Below are 20,279 nucleotides of genomic sequence, written 5' to 3'. Positions count from 1 at the left end.
GGGAGCAAGGGAGAATGAAGAGAACAGGATACAAAGAAAAGATCAGTCCAAAGGACTAATGGACCACAGCTACCAAGGCCTCCACCAGACTGAGTCCAGTACAGCTAGATGGTGCCCGGCTACCACCACTCACCACTCTGACTGGGATCACAACAGAGGGTTCTGGACAGAGCTGGAGAAGGATGTAGGACAAAATTCTAACACACAAAAAAAGACCAGATTTACTGGCCTGACAGAGACTGGACAAACCCCAAGAGTATGGCCCCCAGACACCCTTTTAGCTCAGTGGTGAAGTCACTCCCGAAGTTCACCATTCAGCTGGGGATTGGACAGCCCCATAAAACAAAACAGGACTAATGAGGCATCGCAGTTCAGGTACAAGGACTAGAAGGCAGAAAGGGACAGGAAAGCTGGTGATAGGGAACCCAAGGTTGAGTAAGGACAGTGTTGACATGTAGTGGGGTTGTTAACCATTGTCATAGGGCAACATGTGTACTAACTGTTAAATGAGAAACTATTTTGTTCTGTAAACCTTCATCTAAAGTGAGAATAGCAGTACAACTGGAAGAACGTAATCGATGTCACTGAATTGTGCATGCAGAAATTTTTGAAATGGTTTATCTTTGGCTATGTACATTTTCACCAAAAACAAAAAAAAAGGTCAAGAAGGGAGAGTGTTGACATGTCATGGGGTTGTTAACCAATGTCATAAAACAATATGTGTACTGACTGTTTAATGAGAAACTATTTGTTCTGTAAACCTTCACCTAAAGTACAATAAAAAAAAAAATAAAGTGAGAATAGCAGCACAACTGGAAGAAAGTAATCTACGTAACTGAATTGTACATGTAGAAAATTTCTGAAATGGTGTATCTTTGGCTATGTATATTTTCACCAAAAAAAAAAAGGGTCCTCCAAGGCCAAGAAGGAATGTGTTAACATGTCGTGGGATTGTTAACCAATGTCATAAAACAATATGTGTACTGACTGTTTAATGAGAAAATATTTGTTCTGTAAACCTTCACCTAAAGTAGAATAAAAAATTTTTAAAAAAGGCATTTTTCACCAATATGTATAAAATGAGGCACACAAGAGTTCAATACATGAAGATACCAACAAGTTATATACTGTCTTTCCCTGAATATCATTAGTAGCCTTATTTAAAAACAATGTGGAATCAAGGTTTAAATGGATTAAATGTCTTAGAAATTGCTTTCATCCATAAAGTACTACATAAAGGACACTACTACAACTGTGAAGAATCTCAAGTAATTTACTCTGTAATAGTCAAGACAGAACCAAAAAAACCCAAATCAAACCAAACCCACACCACCCTTCCAGAAAAGGGGGAGTCTAGGGTAAAAACCATCTAGGACATTAATTTGTTTGGTTGTACTACCTTCTACCATGCTCTATTCCCCAGGGTTCTGCCTTTCACTTTTCAGAGAAGAACTACAGCATTCCCAAGATTCTCAATAAGACCCAAAAAAAGAGTAAAGGGCCACTGCCCAAAGTGAACTTAACTTCATCATGTATTTTATATCCCTCACATGCTAAGTAGCTCCCCAATCTGCATTTCCTGCTCTCTTCTGAGGTCCAGACTCATGTTTCCAACTACCAAATGGGTATCTCTACTTGTATGGCCAACAAACACCTAAACTGCCCAAAGTAACAAAACATGGTTCATTATCTTTCGATCCTAACCCTTAAACCTCCATCTGGTACTGAATTCATTCTCTCAGTAAATACGCTTTACAGTTACCCAAGCTAGAAACCCTGGGGTCATCTTACCATCTTCCTCAAAATTAAAGCCAATCTTCATCTAGTCCAACCGCTCTGCCTTCCTAATTTCTTTTCAATCTTTCCAATTCCTTTCACTGCTCATTTCAGGGCTGCATTAAATCTTTCTGCTGCCAGGATCTCTACCACCTCAAACTCATCTTCCTTGTGGAGTAAGTTAATGTTTCTAGTGCTTCTCCTGCTTCAAAACCATTCGTGGCTTCCCTTTGGGCCAATTAAATAAGGCAAAACTGTTCTACATGGCACTGAAAACCCTTCACAGTCCAAATACTTTCAGTTTCTCTGCCATTTGCCCCACAAAACTCAAATCTTATTGCATTAAAATTTTAAAATGTTGTTCCCTCACATCTTCATACTTTTGATCAAACAATTCCTTTTGTCTGAAATGTATCTCCCACTCCCACCGTAGGATCTTTCTGTAACAAAAATAACCTTGGATTACAGACTGCTAAATTTGTGGGAGGGGGTGAGTGGAGCAGAGACATAAAAAGTCAAATGTAAAATACTAACTTTCCATTATAGCTTAAAAGGTTTCTGTCCAAATATAAAAATAAATATAATGGCATGAATCTCTGTGTGAGAAAAGATCACATTTTTTTTCCATGCGTGACCATACCAACTATTAACTATATAAATCGGTAATATATACTGATCTTTAAGAAACTAATTTTATTGTCAAAAATGTATATGTCACCTTTTGCCAGAATCACAGATACCTACAATCAATTAGCTAATCTTGGGTGGTGCAAACGGTTAAGCACTTGCCTACTAGATGAAAGGTTTGGTGCTTTGAGCCCACCCAGAGGTGTCTCAGAAGACAGGTCTGGCAATATGCTTCAGAAAGGTCACAGCCTTGAAAACCCTATGAAGCAGTTCTACTCTGTACACATAGGGTAGCCATAAGTCAGAATCGTTTTGATGAGCTTTCTCAAATTTCAATATGAGTCGCTGTTGTTGTTAGGTGCTGTCAATTCACAACTGTATCAAATTATTTTATCTTTAAAAAATGTGAAAATATTATGACTAAAATGTCTGTGATAAAATATTCTATCCATTCATTAGAAGAGGTGCATAAAGAAACACAGTTGCACAACCTGTAACAAAGATGAACTGTCAGAAGTAAATATTAGCATACTTCACTTTAGCGCTTCCACTTACTAACTATGCAATTTGCCTTTTATATGCATACCATGCCAAATTCTCCACATAATTAGAATTATTACATAAAGATGATCAAAGAAAATTCCTTTGGAAATGAAAAAACAGTACTTAGGATGTTCACAAACCAAATCTCAATAACAGTCTAAAAAAACATACAACATAAACTCTCCAGTCAAGAATTGGACAGCAATCAGTGAGAACTGGTCATAAAATTCTACACTTGGTAATAATTACAAAAAATACTATGTGGATAGTGTATTACCAGGTTCCTATTAAAAACCTACTACTATATACAAAGTACAAGGCATCCTGGTGGCACAGTGGTTAAGTGCTCAGCTGCTAATTGAAAAGTTCAGCAGTTCAAACCCACCAGCGGCTCCAAGGAAGAAAGACGTAGCAGTCTGCTTCCGTAAAGATTACAGCCTTGGAAACCCTGTGGGGGAGCACCACCCTGTCCTATAGGGTCACTATGAGTCGGAATCGACTCAACAGCAACAGGTTATATACAAAGCACAGCTTGGTGAAAATCAATTTTTATCATTACTAAAGAACAGTATGACACACATCACCCTAAATACCAAAAGATAAATATGAACTGGAAAAACAGGTTAATTTTTAAAACCCACAATAAACAAATTTTAAAGGATACTGATCTGTTTGTGGTCTTCGAAAGTTCTCTGGAAGATTAGCTTCATAGAGTAGTCTCGCTTTAGTATTTCCCATATCTTGCATGCACTACAATAAAAAAATTTTTTTAATTACTAACATGTACACAAAAACATAATTCCTATACACACATACATATACATACATGTACACATATATATGAACAAATAACAGATAACATTTATTATTACTAATAATCTTCATCTTGGAAAAATATTTAAATCATAACTGGAATTAATTACTCAAGTTCAAAAGAGAAGTATATTTTTAATCCTTCAATTTTTAAAATATATGGATCCACAATTTTTCTAAATGTTTTTCTCTGTGAAAACAATATCATCTTTATTTATAATTACTACTTTCTCAAAGTGGATTTTCTGGTAGTTTGTGGGCAGTATTATTATTATTTTAAATATACTACTTGAAAAATGCTTGCTTTTCAGGGCTAGGAACTCAAGATCAAGTTTTCTGTGTTTTGAGCTTCAAAATATTCCTGGACTCTCATGATTTACATCAAGACCACACTGGAGGCCAGATAATCCATGAACTCCAAGAGTATGAACCATAGCTTAGGAGGCATACAACGATTTGATAATCATTTCAACCAGTTTAATTAAGTTCCAGTATCATTTATGAGGAGTCCTGGTGGTGCAGTGGTTAAGAGCTTGGCTGCTAATCAAAAGGTCAGCAGTTTGAATCCACCAGTCACTCCCTGGAAATCCTATGGGGCAGTTCTACTCTGTCCTAAAGAGTCACTATGAGTTAGAATCAACTCGATGGCAATGAGGTTTTTTTTTTTTTTAAATCATTTATGAGTAGTTACCCAAACAGTACATCCTTCATATCCTATTACATTAGAAAATAAATTTAAGATTTACAAACAAAACAATATTTATTATTATTTTATATCATTTATATAAAGGTTAAATTCCTCAAAATGTTTTAATTGGTACAGATCTGTTTTTATAATTCCTTTATTTTTTAGATTTCCCAGACCCCTATCAAATAAGACAATCCAGGTTTAACAGATTACCAGATGTCTACCTTGAGCTGTAGTTCTCAAAAGTGCACAGAATCATCCTCCTTCAAATCAAAAATAGTGACTCTTCTCTCAACTGAGAGTTTTAAAGTATACATAATTCTAATATAGACTCACTACTGAATATCTACTCCACCACCACTTCCACATAAGTACTCTCTCAGTATAAACTAGATTTCTAAGTCATTCCTCTAGAGATAATAAGAAAGTTAAGTAACACGGAGATGAGAAGTAAAAAGGGTAGTAAGGGATGGTTAACCCTGGAGAAAAAAAAGACACTAAGGCAAAATAAACTCAAGCTTCAAAAGTGTATAAGGTAAACAGACAGAGGGCTCTACTATGCTATGGTGTGTATCAGCATGAAGCTAGTATGAGTAGAACTAATAAGTAATTCTGCGTGTAGAGAGAAAAGCTGAGAAACTTTCAATATAGCTCACCCTTCTTGAATAAAGATAACTAAATTTTTTTCCAACTCAGGTATTCTACTGATGCTAGATCATTGTGTCATGGTGGGAATTTAGAGGCAGAAATAATCAAGTTATGAAACCATAAAGGCATTAAAACTCTGGAAAGAACAAGTCAAGAAAAAAAGTGCTTTTTAGTTTGCACAACATCTGCAATGAAGCAAAAAGTAATTTAGATATAGCTCACTAAAATGGGGAGAAAAGAACATCTGAAAAGTTTCTATAAAGCAAGAGTAAATTGAAATTTTAACAGAAATTTAGTAAGACTTAAAATGGCATCTATTATATACATTTCATCAATCTTAAGTTGCATTTTGTTCATATTTTTACATTTCTGAAATAAGAATGCAGCATACAATTAATAGTTGTCTTTAAAAAGGCAGATTTTTTCCTTCTTAGTCCATAAAACAGAGGTACTTCTTATAGTGAGTGTTATCTTATATTCAATGAATATGATTTACACCTTTTATAGTAATATTCTCTTTATTTAATATAAAAAAAAACTCATGGTCGTCGAGTTGATTCCAACTCATAGCGACCCCATAGGACAGAGCAGAACTGCCCCACAGGGTTTCCAAAAAGCAGCCAGTGGATTTGAACTGTCGTTTGGTTAGCAACCAAATGCTTAAATCACTGTGCCACTAGGGTTCTTTATTTAATATATGTCATTAATATTTTATTTGGTAAAATAAAAAATAAACAGGAATAAGGTATATGTGTATAACAACTTATTTAACATTGTTCTGGGGATCTTGCCCATTGCAATTAGAAGGAGAAAAAAGAGGTACAAAAATCTGAAAAGGAGAACTAATTATTGTATACGATATAATTTTTTTACCTAGAAAAAACTAGAATCAACTAAACAAAAATTAAAATACAGAATACCCTTCACTTATACTAAAAGAGACTTAATGGCACAATGGTTAAGCACTCGGCTGCTAACCAAAAGGTTGGCAGCTCCAACCCACCTAGTGGCTCTGAGGGAGGAAGACCTGGCGATCTGCCTCTGTAAAGATTACAGCCAAGAAAACCCTATGGGGCAGTTCTACCCTGTAACATGGGGTCGCCATGAGTCAGAATCAACTAGATGGCATCTGACAACAACAACAGTCAAACAACAATGGGTGGGAAGTCATAAGAATGTGAAAGAATGGTCACTTTCTACAAGAGACACTGCCAAAAAGTGACTGGGTGCAGGTGCAAGCAAGTGTGTTTGTTAGTTGAGTGGGGGAAACCAGGAATCAGTTACATCATAGACACAGACAGACCATTTCGGGAGGAGAAGGAAGATATAGATAAGTTCAGATACAGTTCCTAGGCTTCTAAAAAGTAGAATAGGAAAGGGTGAGAGGGAGGTCAGCAGTGGAAGGATCAACGGAGATGAAAGGTAGAATAATTTAGAGATGACAGTTAGGCAAGGAGGGAAAAAACAACAGGATCTGGCATTTTGGGAGGTGATAAACAATATGGTACAAACTAGCTGTCCTAAAGGCTTTGAGACGCTACAGATAAGGACCCTACACTGATGAAAATTTATTCTATTGGCCCTGAAGAACAAACTCTGCCTGGTGACTGGCAGAAGGAAATAATGAAAACAGTCTAATAGCTACAGTGTCAGGTATTTACACACATACACACACATGCATATGTCTGTATATATGTATGTGTGTGTATATATATACATATGTACATACACATATACATACACACACACACACACACACACACATATATATGTATAAGCCCTGGTGGTGTACTAGTTAAGTGCCCGAAGTATATACTTTTGAACTTCAAAGCAACCCTGAGATAGGCTTTATTACCCTAATTTTACAGAAAGGAAAATGAAGCAAGATGTTCAGTAATGGGCCCAATATTATCAGTCACCACGAGTATTCAACTGTTTGATAGAACCAACTTCAGCCATCAGTAACTGAAGTCTCAGGCTTCATCCAATGGAAGTGGAGACAATGTCCTACAGGGTCTACAAGCACCACACCCTCTGTTTGAGAGGTTCAGCATTTGTCTTCTGCTGGGAAAATCAGTGACAGGGCTGACACTAGGATCCAGTTCCCTCACTCCCAATCCGCACCACCATGCACCAGCTGATAAAAAGAAGTAACCAGGAAACTTCACCACAGGTGGAAGTGTTGCCTCCATTATTAAAACATCATTCTGGTTATTAAATATTATTCCATTTCTTTTAGAGTCTCTCATCCAAAATGCTTTAGCATAATGCACTGGCTGTTAAAAAGGAGAATTTTATTGGATGTTTGTTGCATTTTTTTTAAGCCCACAATATAATAATTTTGTATGCACTTTATATGTTTTCAAAAAGTATAACAGCCAGGAATTATAAGCCTAGTGAATATCATTCTTTCCCTTGTCATCTTACTGCTGCATTCAAAATGCTGAGTCATCAAAAAATTCTAGACCTTAATATTGGAAAGGTCATCTAGGGATGATCATCAGTCAGCAGGGTTTTCAAACTATTAACTCGTAGGGTTCTACTGGAGGTGCCTCAGGCACCATCTCAAGGGGCAAAGGGCAGACAGCAGCTGGAGCCTGGGTCTACTGTCCCTTTCAACTACGTTTGATTCTATTTTACATATTATGATCCTGGGTAAGGTTTCATTTGGGAAAAAAATTTTGCTTTTTTGAAAATAACTGATCAAGCAAAGCTCCCTGACTGGGTGTCTTCATTTATTTCATTTATTTCACTTGTTGAATTTCTCCTGCTTCAAGAAACAGTCCTTTGTAATCTTAGATATATTTGTTAGAAACATATTCTTCATAGCTATGATGATCTTACAATTTATCATCCAAGCTGTACATACAAAGAGTGAGAGGAGATGCTATTAATAAGTACTCTCGGACAACAGGCATAAATGGGGATTGCCTCAAGCAGACTGCGATATATGTTTATCCTACTTACAGCAAACTAAAATCTACCTCCCAGGAAACATTTACCCATTTATCCTCATTCTTCCTTTTCCACAAACATCAGTCTAATCTCATTTGCTATTCTTTGAATATTTGAAGATAGCTATTCGGACATCCCTCCTGGTTCTTTAACCATTTCTCCTGAGGCACAGTCTACAGACTCCTCACCTGTTGGTCCTTCTCCTCTTGATATGTTCGAGGTTTTTTTTCTGGAATATCCAGAAATGAAAATAATATTTCAAATGAGCTTTACACAGGATGGATGATACAGGCTTTCAAAATTATAGAATGTTTGTGCTAGAAGGAAATAAAAGATCAAGTTCATTGGTTCCCAATAAAAATCTAAACATGGTAACCCACTGTTAAGTAATTACATAAGAATCACTAACAGAGATTGCAAAGAATACAAATTTCTAAGCCTGTCCTCAGAGATTCTTATTAGGTTGCTCTGGGATAGAACCTGGAATCTCCCTAGTGATTCTGTTGCTTGGTCACTTTGGGGAATCACCAGGGAACCTACTATTTCCCAAACTGTGGGCCATGACTTCCAAGGGTTGGTGGGATATACAATTCTTTTAATTATTTTAAATGCTGCCTTTTTTCTGATCCAATAAATATCACTTATCTCCTTCATATTTAATATGTGTCAAACATACAGATGCCATTATGACACACGTGTTTCAAAAAAATTTTTTTAAAGGGAGAATTTTAGTTGTTTCTTCTTTCGCAATTAATGATTCAGTTTTCCAAAGCTGTGACGAGCACTGATTGCAAAAGTGGGGATGATAAACGGCATATACTTCTTTCAAAAGAAAAAGCTTTCTATTTATAATTGTTTTTAATCAGTAAGAGGCTTAAGTTATGGGTAATGAACTGGCTATTGTAACTTCTACCATCTTCAGTAAACCAGCTGCCTTCGAGTCAATTCCGAAATCAAGGCAATCCTATGTGCATCATAGTAGAACTGAAGCCTCGTAGGGTGTCAATGGCTGATTTCTTGAAGCAGACTGCCAGGCCTTTCTTCCGAGACATCTCTCGGTGGACTCTCAACCTTCTGTTAGCAGCCAAGCCCATTAACCATTTGCACCACCCAGGGACTCCTCTACCATCTAGTTCCTAGGAATTGAGCCAGACCCTTAAGTACTATGCATCAATCTGGACAAATTTAAGTTTTTCAAACCTATTTTCACTTCTCTAGTAGGAGCGACACTAGTGCACAGATTAGAAGTAAGTTTGGAAAAGTTAAAAAAAAAAATTAAAATAAATGATTAAAAATTCAAAAATTTTAGGTAGAAATTCTGAAAATTCTTTTGACTTTACAGAAATCATGTCACTGTCGATATTTTTTTCTTTCCCACATACTTCAGGTATGAAAAAGGGAGGGAGAGGACTCTTACTTAACTCAAAGATTATACTAAGTTTGTTGCAAAAAAAAAAAAATTTTTAATGGACATTTTACTTTAAAAATATAGTTCATCTCAAAATTAGTTTTTTAAAAACAATTTTAAAAGTCAAACATACAGTCAGAAGAAAATTTATTGATATTCTTGACAAAGCAAATGTTAATAGCAAGAATATATTAAATACAAAGTCAACATTCATTTTTACTTTAAGAAAAATATATTAAAATATTTGAAGAATAAGTTAACTTTCTACTTCATAGTTAACGCCATTTCAGTAGAACGTATTTTAAAGTGGATTTTATTTACTTGTCTCATTAAATTCAGTCTGTTCTCATTTTATATATAGTTTCTTAGATTTTGTACTGTACTTTTTTGATTGAAGCACTGTCATCATAAATCACCATTATAACTGCAAAGGCAGATTTCACTTGGACATGGCATAATAAACCACGCTTAAAATTTTTTTTTTTTAAGTTTTTTGTCCTCATCCATAATCTAGTACATAGAATAATGCCTGCCCAAAGCTTCACACACCACTTGAGATTTAATTTCAAAAAACACTACTTGAACTGGTGTTGAAAAGCATCTACAGCCTAATATGTCGTCATCACAATCTAACACAGATGAAGCATTCCCATTTCTGAAACTTTCCAAGTAGAAAACATTTTACTCAGTTATAGTTTTACCACTAAAAATAGTAAAATGTATAATTTAAAATACTCCTAAGTTTTAAATGTTTTACAAAGGTTGAAGAGTACTGGGACTGTCATTTTACAGTTTTAACTGGCATTTATTTATTGGATTTGTCTAATTTAATAAACTAAAACATACAAAAATAATTAAACTAAAAGGGGCTAACAAATGTAATAAAAAGTGTGAATGGATTAAAAAAAGTATAGGCAGGATCAATAAGTAGACAAACGTAATAAGAAATTTCATTTATTTTTCCATAACAGTACTATATATGTCTATTAATAAGAAAGTCCCTGTTTTATGTTAATGGGGCTACTCCAGTGACAAAATAGTAATTAAGCAGCACACAAAAGCAGTTTTACTGAAAAGAGGCTTGAAATAAATGTGTGAAGATACAGGGTAGCAAGAAGATAGACACCAAATGTGCCCAGGTCAAATCACTGTCAATACCATTAAACAATAAGTAAACTAAAGGTAAGATAAACAACAGGGCACTTGAAACTCCAGGAATAAGTTTAATGATTCATTATCCTGAGAATAAAAGTTATCAAACTTTTTCTTTTTTTAATCCTTCTAAAATATTGGAAAGCAGAGCTCTTTGTGCATGCCAAATAAGTGATAAAAGCATGTATAGCTCCTATTTGTCCTAAGCCCAACTAAAGCCACCTACAGTCTATTCCAGGATCATCTGCTATGTCTAAGAAGTGGGGCTCCCTGGACTTCCCCTCTCCCTTATCTTTTTGCATTCTCCCCTTTTCCACAGTACCTTCCTCCTATCTGTCCCTGTACTGTTTCCTGTACTTTTCCCCGCAGATACTGAGAAATATCTGGCCAACAGTCATTTATAGTAAACTAAAATTCAAACTAATATATTACATCAAGAAGCTATCTGCATATTTTTCATAAATAATTATTTTCATATGCGTACTGATTTTCCCTTGGGGGTTTAATGGTTGTTTTAAAAATGAGATAAGTATAAAATAATAATAGAATAGCTGCTATAAAAGAAAGAACTGCGATTACTAACAGCGATGCTGCAAGGATTAGGTTACACTGTAACAATTAGATCCTCTAAATTCCAATGGTAAAAATGCAAAACTTTAAAACAATCAATCTAATCTTAAACATCGGTTGTTTAACAGAAGACTCTTAAACATGTCTGTGTCAAACCTGGAGGAAGAAAGGTAAAACTATTTAAAATAAAACTCTTCTACCCAATGTGCTTAGAAAGGGACGGGCAGAAAGAAGAATCTTCCCTCCAGGTCAAAATATTTTTGGGTAAGGATATAAAGACGTTCATATAAGAAGCGCTGGAGGCATAATGGTTAAAGCGCTCAGCTACTAACCAAAAGGTAAGCAGTTCGAATCCACCAGATAAAGACGCAGCAGTCTGCCTCCGTAAAGATTTACAGCCTTGGAAACCCTATGGGGCAGTTCTGCTCAGTCCTGTGGGGTCACTATGAGTCAGAATCGACTCAACAGCAGAGTGTTTCGTTTAGTTTTTTTTAGATGTTTATATATAGGCATAAAATATTTGAGGACGAATACATAAAAAGCTAATAAATATGTTTGCTTCTACAAAAGGAAACTGGCTGACTAAAGTGGGAGACTTTTCACTTTACACCTTTTGTACACTTTGAAGTTTGCACCATGTCCATATATTTCCAATACCCCAAAATTTAATAAGATAATTAGAGGGGGCTGTATTAATCCTGTATTGTTTATAAATTAAATACTAAGTACAGGAAGCTTAGCTAGGGTATCCAAGCAGCATCTGAATCAGAGCAAGGGGACTTTCTCCTCACATTTGTCCTCATCTCTTTACAGTAAGGTGAACAGTCTTAAGATCAAAAAGATTATGACTCAAACCAAATTAATATTTTTTAAAAACCTCATCCAAGCATTTTACATTAAAAATATTCAAAATATACTCAAAATGTAAATACGGCATTTATATACCAAACTTCTTCCTAGTATCATCATCTTAAAGAAACACAACTGCTGCTGAAGATTACATCATTGAAAGCTTCTTAAAATTTTTGTTTTGTGTGGGAGGCAGGGGATGCTACTTGCTCTCTATAGTCTATTCATTAAAATTTCTGGAACACAAAGACTAAGATTTTCAGCTGCCTTAGCTGAATACATGTGGGGCAGGGGAGGGGGGTACTCTTAACAACAAGAGAAAATGAATATTTGTAGTCCCTGGACAAACTCTTCACGTCAGTGACTCACCTCTACTACCACTTGAAATTTTCCAGAATAGTTCTCTATCTTCCTCTCAAAAGCCACCAGGTTTTCTTGCATAGGAGCAAGCCTTTCAGGACTGGTTTCAAGATCTTTTGGATTCCAGCTGCTGGAAAAGAAGGGCCACCGTTTTTGTTCTCAGGAACTCTTTAGAAATATTTAATACAGAGTCCATTCTCTCAGCTTTTATAAAAAAAATTTTTTAGGGGAGTTATTTTCTTTCTGTTTTAATTTAATTGTTGTGTGTAAGAATAAAGAAAGTAAACCACACAAATTTAAAAACTGAAATTTTTAAATGATGCTGTGGAATTAGAGCTACCAGTTTTCACACCTTTTTACAACTTCTAGATATTCTCTGATCTTGATATATCTGTTGCAATATTTTCTTGTTGCTACAATCAGAGTGCCTTTCAGAGAATGCATTTTTTAAAGCCATGAAATTAAACACAGTTGTGACAAAGTTTGAAAAGTTTTACATCACACTCTTTTATTATTTCTACTTACTATGAAACACTATACCATTTGAAGTCCAAGAATAAACCACTACCAGGTACATAAGGTCCAAGTCCAAGAGTCATCTTTCTTCCCTCTTTTGATAGAAGTCTTGGTGATCCTAACTTCTCAATTATTTCTTGTAGGTTTCCTCCCTTAATCAACTCCACTGCCACTACCTTAGTTCAGAATCTAGTCCCCTCTTGCCTAAATTATTGCCGGAACAAACCCATCAGATTTATCTTCTTAAAAGAAACATCAAATGTCACTCCTCTACTTGTAACGTTTTAAGAACTCCCTGCCCTGTCCCCATCTCCACCCCCTATCACTCACCGGGGCAAGTCCAAACCAGCCCATGGCTGCAACTTTCACCTTTACCTCGTAGGACACAAATAATGGCACCCAGCCCCTCTGATCACCAAAAACTACCATATTTTTCAAATGCAACATGCTTTTTCCATCTATCCTTCTGCCTAGAAGGCAATCTGCACACTGTAGAATGCTTTAAGAAATCCATAAACAATAAAAGTCACTATAAAAATAGTGATCAGACATTTTGAAAATGTAAGAACTAATCATATAATTAGATCCCGATAATATTAAAAAATAAGATAAAAAGAAGCCACTACTCAGAAAATAACTTGCTGAAGTTCATCTATCATTTAGTTAAAAGAGCCTGACCCAGAGCCCAGGTCTACAGAGTCCTAAGCCAGTGCTTTAACTATGCCTGCTATCTTCCATTGTTCCTATATTCCTATATTTGTACATAGTAGGGAAGAGGGTGACTACACCTTTAAAATACGTGTACAATGAAATTAATAATAACTATGTTTCCAGATAATCCATTTATATATGTTTTCATTCAATAACATCTAACATTTTCCTACCAAATATAGCCTTCTCTGTGGAGATATCATGGTAACCCCATGTGTTACAGAGTAGAACTGCCATTTCATAAGGTTTTCAAGGCTGTGACGTTTCAGAAGCAGATCACCAGGCATTTGTTCCGAGGTGCCTTTGGGTGGATTCCAATCACCAACTTTTCTGTATCACTCAGGGTTGCCATGAGTCAGAATCAACTAAATGGCAACTGGTGTGGTTTTTTTGGTATTTGGGATATAAACCCTTATCTTCAAATAGCTTGTGATTCCTTTAGTTATACCCTATAAATTCTACCTAGCTTCAGCCACTGCCGTCAAGTCGATTCCAACTCACGGCAATCCTACAGGACCTAGCAGAACTGCCCCATTGGGTTTTCAAGGCTACAATCTTTATAGAAGCAGACGCCACATCTTTCTCCCACAGGTGGTTGGTGGGTTCGAACTGTCGACCTTATCGTTAGCAGGCAAGCGCTTAACTACTGTGCCACCAGGGCTCCTCTACCTAGCTTAGGCAATATAGAATTAATAGAATTAAATTAATGACAGACTTCCACTAAGTAACATATTATCATTTTGTTCACTGCTTTGGTCCAAGAACTGTAGTAAATGACTACAATGAAGAATTTGAAACTATGTACCTTAAAAAAAAAATTAGTGGTCTTATTAAAATCTTAATCTTAAAAACAATGAACAAATCAAAAGGAAGAAGAAAATACAGTAAAACCTATGAAAGCCAGAACCTGTGTAAGGCGGAAACCTGTCAGAGAAGGAAAATGCAAATATTTTCCACTAACAGAGAGTGACAGAGGCTGCTGCACCCTGTCAAAGGCAGAAAATTTGCAAGACCCAGAAAAGAAAGCAGTCCTACCCATCCAGCTCTCACAGGTTTCACTGTATAGGGCACAATCTTACACATTCAAATTCAAAATGTATGTGACTTTTTTCCAAATGGATTGCTTTAAAATGCAAACCTCTTACTCAACTTTTTCACAGGCTGAATTGTTTTAGACAGTATGATATTTCTTTCTTTACTTCACTCTTACAGGTAGGCAATGCATAAACCCAATGCTGTGCACTGCCCCCATGCTCTCCTCTTCTTTGAAGACACATTTAATGATCGTGGCAAGGATTCAGCATAGCTGAATCTCAATCAACTTAAAAAGTTAAGTGTGTACATAAGACCATGATCTGAGAAATTTTCTTCGTCAACTTGACGGAATTATAATGAGTACTTCTCCCATAAAATAAGAAAAAAACTGTATGACTTGGGATTTCCTTGAATAAATGTGTACCAAGAATTTCAACGTACTGAAAGCTTATTATGTGGTTCTATAGGGCACTGTGAAAAGTAACGTAAGGTTCAAAAGCCTGAGCAATTAAAAGTGTGCTAACATATAGAGGTCAAACGTAGTTAAATCATGGAACTCTCTAAATTAGCTTTTTTATTGGCATTTTAGTCTCTTAAATATTGTTTGTCATTAAGAATTCTGCAAAGCAGTGAATTAGTTTTTGAACCTCCCTGAATCTCCTCATTTAAATGAAGAAAAATATAGAAAACAACCAGGCAGAAAAAACAAAAAACCCATGGATAGTATTTACAACACAACTAGGGGACTGAGTGATTATCTATCAACGCCTACCTAAACCAGCTGCTGTCAAGTCAACTCCAACTCACGGTGACCAATGTATGTCAGAGTAGAACTGTGCTCCAGAGGGTTTTCAACAGCTGTTTTTCCTAAAGCAGATCTTCCAAGGCACCTCTGCATGCGCTGGAACCTCCAACCTTTTAGTTAGCAGCCAAGCGCATTAACTGTTTGTACTACCTAGGGACTCCTTGTTGTCATTAGGTGCCATCGAGTCGGTTTCGACTCATAGCGACTCCTTACAAACCCCAAAATGCCAGCAGGTAGGGATAAAACACAAAGAGCCACTAGACTTGCGTGATGCTTGCAACTAATGGGGAGTCAGATGGATCTGAGGACAGAACACCAAAAGAGCGAAGCGATATAAACTGAAAATCACAATGAACTAATTCAAGAAATGCCTATGAAATTGAGAAGGATTTCTGCCCAATCCAACAGCACGTTAGTGCAAAGTGTCCACAATAAGCTCTGAGGAAGGGAACTGTGTGACTCCTAGGAAATTTCAAAACTAACCACCCAGACTCCCTTCCAGGACAGAGCTCTGGAAACTGAATCAAAACTGAGCAGGACAGGAATAATGGAAGTACAGAAGAAGGTCCAGATGAAAGTGGAAGGTAGAGAACAGACTAAGAAAATAAGCTGCCTTTATTTTTAAACATTACATAAACACAACTGAAGAGAGATGTCTGTGAAGTTAGAAAAGCTATATTTGATATCACTTCCTTCAGAAGTAAAAGGAAAATAATGTCCCATAAAACTGATCAACAGAAAAGAATCACATAAAATTCATCAACAGAAAAGAATCAAGGTCAAATCTCATACAAAGTTATTATAAGGAAAAAAAAAGAGAAGAAGATTCAAAATAACATCTGTATAATGAAACCACACTAGAAAAATATGCCCACAAAACAGATCAAAACTGTAACCTATTAATTCAGAACAAGCTAAGACATATATAAGATATGAAAGAACATATAAAATGAGTTAGAAGACATACACAAGTTATAAAAGAACATAAATCACAAATTAGAGACACTCAGAATTAACTCCAGAAAGAAGTAGAAACAAAATAAAACGTATTTCAAAAACGAAGACTATATTGAGAGAGCAAATAAACACAACAGATAATTGTCTAAGAATACTGAGAAGCAAAGAAAAAAAACGCTTAAATAAAACAAAAAAGCAAAACTAATAAAAAGGATTCCAGAGAAAGTGACAAATACTGGCGACAGGCAAAGAAGACCCAACATACAGACTACAGTCCCTGAAGAAGAAAATTAAAACAAGGGAACAGAATACTAAAAACTATAATTCAGAAAACTTCCCTGAGGAAAAAAAAGATTTGAAACTACATATTGAAAGAGCACACCACATGTAGGCATTTCTTGTCTAGAAGAAATCCACGTTATATTTAAAGATATACATAGGTAATACATAAAAGCAGAGAAGAAGACATATCATGCCAACATTAAATAAAAGAAAGCTGCAATGGGAATGTGAAAGACTTATACAATAACAATTATAAAATACTGCTGAAAGAGTGTTAAAAAGATCTAAATAAATGGAGGGATGTTCTGTGTTCATAGACTGGAAATCTTAACATTGTTTTCCCGATGAAAAGTCTTCTGTACACAAATGGAAAAACCAATCTTCAGTTTTATATGGAATGGCAAGAGAACTTGAATAGCTAAAACAATTCTGAAGAAGAAAAACACAGTAGGAGGACTCACATTTCTTGATTTCAAAACATGCTATACAACTACAGTAATCAAAACAGCTTATTACTGATATAATAAGAGACATAGCTGGAACTGACTCGCTGGCAATGGGTTTGGTTTTTTTAGACCAACAGAAAAGAATTGAGAGTCCAAAAATAAACCCACACATCCATGGTCAACTGATTTTCGATAAAGGTGCTAAGTCCATTCAATAGGGAAAGAAAAGTCTCTTCAATAAGTGGTCCTGGGAAAACTGGATTTCCACATGGAGAAGAACGTAACAGGATCCATACCTTATACCATACCCAAAAAACAAATCAAAATGGATTAAAGACCTAAATGTGAAAACTAAAACCATAAAATTCTTAGAAGAAAATATAGGGACATGACAGAACTAGCTTTTAATGATAGATTATCTAATATAATAACAAAAGCACAAACAGCAAAAGACAAAATGCATAAAAGGGACTTCATAAAAATTCAATACTTTTATTCATCAAAGGATTTTACCAAAAAAGTGAAAAGACAACCTATAAGATTGGGAGACTATCTCTGGGAACCATATATCCAGTAAGGGTCTAATATCCAAAATACATATATCAAACTTCTACAACTAAACCACAAAAAGACAACCCAATCCAAAAAAAATGGAGCAAAGGATTTGAATCAACATTTTACCAAAGATAAATATACAAACAGTCAACAATCACATGAAAAGATGGTCAACGTCTTTAGCCATCAGAGACATGCGTAACAAAACCACAATGAGATACCACTAGGATGGCTAAGATTTAAAAAAAGGAAAATAACAAATGCTGATGGGGATATGGGAAAACTGGAACCCTTATTCACTGCTGGTGGGAATGCAAAATGGTATGGCCTTTGTGGAAAACAGTGTGGCTGTTCCTCAAAAAACTAAAAATAGAACTACTATGACACAGCAATTCCACTCCCAGGTATATACCATAGGGAGCTAAAAGCAGCAACACAGACATATGTACATATGTTCATTGTACAATGTTCATTACAGCACTATTCACAATCGCCAGAAAGTAGAAACAACCCTAAATGTATCTCAACAGATGACTGGATAAACAAAATGTGGCACATACATACAATGGAATACTACTCAGCCAGAAAGAGAAATGAAGTCCTGACACATGCTACAAGGATGAACCTTGAAAACATTATGCTGAGTGAAATAAAACAATCACAAAAGGACAAATATTGTATGGCTTCACTTATATAAAACGACAAGAACAAGCAAACATACAGAAACCAAAGTTTATCAGTGGTTACCAGGGGTGAGAGGGAGGGAGAGAAGGGGAGCCATGTTTAGGAAGCAGTGGGTTTCTGTTTGTGGATGGGAAATTTGGCACTGATTAAGGGTAACAGTTGCATAACCAATTAATGTAATTGGTATCAATAAGCTGTACACCTGAAAAACGTTAAACTGGCAAATGTGTGATATGTATTTTTACAACAACAACCAAAAAAAAAAAAAAAAACAGAAAGCTGCAATGCCTTGAATAAAGTCACACAAAGTAGACTCCATACCAGGGAACAATATCTGATATAAAAAGGGACATTATAAAATGATAAAAGAGGTAAATTAGCCAAGAATCCAAGAATACAATCCTAAAAGTGTTTGCAACTAACAACAAAGCTTCAAAATACAGAAGCAACAACTATGTGACTCAAAAGAAAAACAAAAACAGATAAATCCACAATTATAGTTCATTATGTCAATACTCCACTCTCAGTAATTAACAGAACAAGTCGAAATGAATAGATAGATAGAATGATAGATAAATAAATACAGATAGATAAATAAGGCTATGGAAAACTATGCTTGACCTACCTGACATTTATAGAACACTCTGCAACAGCAAACATGCATTCTTTTCAAGTGCACATGGAATACTTACCCATATAGATCAAATTCTGGACCATGAAACATACATAAACAAGTTTAAAAGAACTTGAAGACTAAAAAGTAAGTTTTCTGACTACAAAGGAACTAATAAACTAGATATTCATGACATAAGGGTATCAGGAAAAGACGCCAAATACTTGGAAACTAAATAACATACTAATAGTCCATGGATTAAAGGGGAAATCAGAAAATATTTCAAACTGAATGAAAATGAAAACACAACATACCAAAATGTGTGAAATGCAGGAAAAGCAATGCTTAGAGAGAAATTTAGAACATTAAATGCTTTTATTTAAAAAATATTTCAATAATCTAAGCTTTCATCTGAAAGTAGTAAAACAAGAGGAAATTAAACCTAAAGCTGTCGTTATTTCCAACTCATTGTGACCCCATGCGTTATGGAGTAGAATTTACTCCACAGGATTTTCTTGGCAGTAATCTTAACAGGGAGCCCTGGCGGCACAATGGTTAATCGCTCGGCTGCTAACCAAAAGGTCAGCAGTTTGAATCCACCAGGTGCTCCTGGGAAATCCTATGGGGCAGTTCTACTCTGTCCTATAGGGTCACTATGAGTCGGAATCAACTCAGTGGCAAAAGATTTGTTTTCATTTTTTTCAATCTTAACAAAAGGAGATTGCCAGGCCTATCTTTCATGGTACCGCTGGGTGGGTTTGAACTGCCAACCTTTAGGTTAACAGTCAAGCACCAACTGTTTGTGCCACAATTTCTCCTCTAAGAGCTCTGGTGGCACAGTGGTTAAGCGCTCAGCTGCTAACCGAAAAGTCAGCAGTTCAAATCTACCAGCCACTCCTCCGCAGGAAAAAGATAAGTCTGCTTCCATGAATTTACAGCCTTGGAAACCCTATAGGGCAGTTCTACTCTGTCTTATAGGGTCGCTGTGAGTTGGAATCAACTCAATGGCAACAGGTAGGTTTCTCTTCTTTTTTTATACTCACAGTAAAAAACTGGAAATTGAATTTTTTTAAATACCATTTATAATAGTACCAAAATGCATGAAGTAATTAGGAATAAACCTAGTAAGATATATGTTAAATCTATATTCTGAAAACTACAAAACACTGATGAAAGAAATCAAAGACAAGCTACATAAATGGAAAGATACACTATGCTCATGGATTGCAAAACTTAGTATTATAAAAATGTCAGTTCTCCACAAACTGATCTATAGAGTCAATGTG

General features: G+C 35.7%; 1 protein-coding gene across 6 annotated transcripts in view; it reads right to left on the bottom strand.

Annotated features, from left to right (window-relative positions):
* SMAP1 (small ArfGAP 1) overlaps window positions 1–20,279 on the bottom strand; it is a 192,708-nt gene that overhangs the window by 107,333 nt on the left and 65,096 nt on the right. For 4 of the 6 annotated variants that reach the window (XM_023735874.1, XM_023735875.1, XM_004381362.3 and 1 more), the window contains one exon: window positions 3,611–3,696. In XM_023735874.1, coding sequence (XP_023591642.1) covers window positions 3,611–3,696 — 86 coding nt within the window. Of the gene's footprint in view, window positions 1–3,610; window positions 3,697–12,398; window positions 12,520–20,279 lie in introns of all 6 variants that reach the window. The other 2 variants (XM_023735876.1, XM_023735877.1) reach the window with 2 other exon arrangements.

This window comes from Trichechus manatus, unplaced genomic scaffold, assembly GCF_000243295.1.
Source record: "Trichechus manatus latirostris isolate Lorelei unplaced genomic scaffold, TriManLat1.0 scaffold00083, whole genome shotgun sequence".
In the NCBI taxonomy this organism is placed as follows: Eukaryota; Metazoa; Chordata; class Mammalia; order Sirenia; family Trichechidae; genus Trichechus; species Trichechus manatus.
This window is presented reverse-complemented; position numbering and strand designations above follow the sequence as displayed.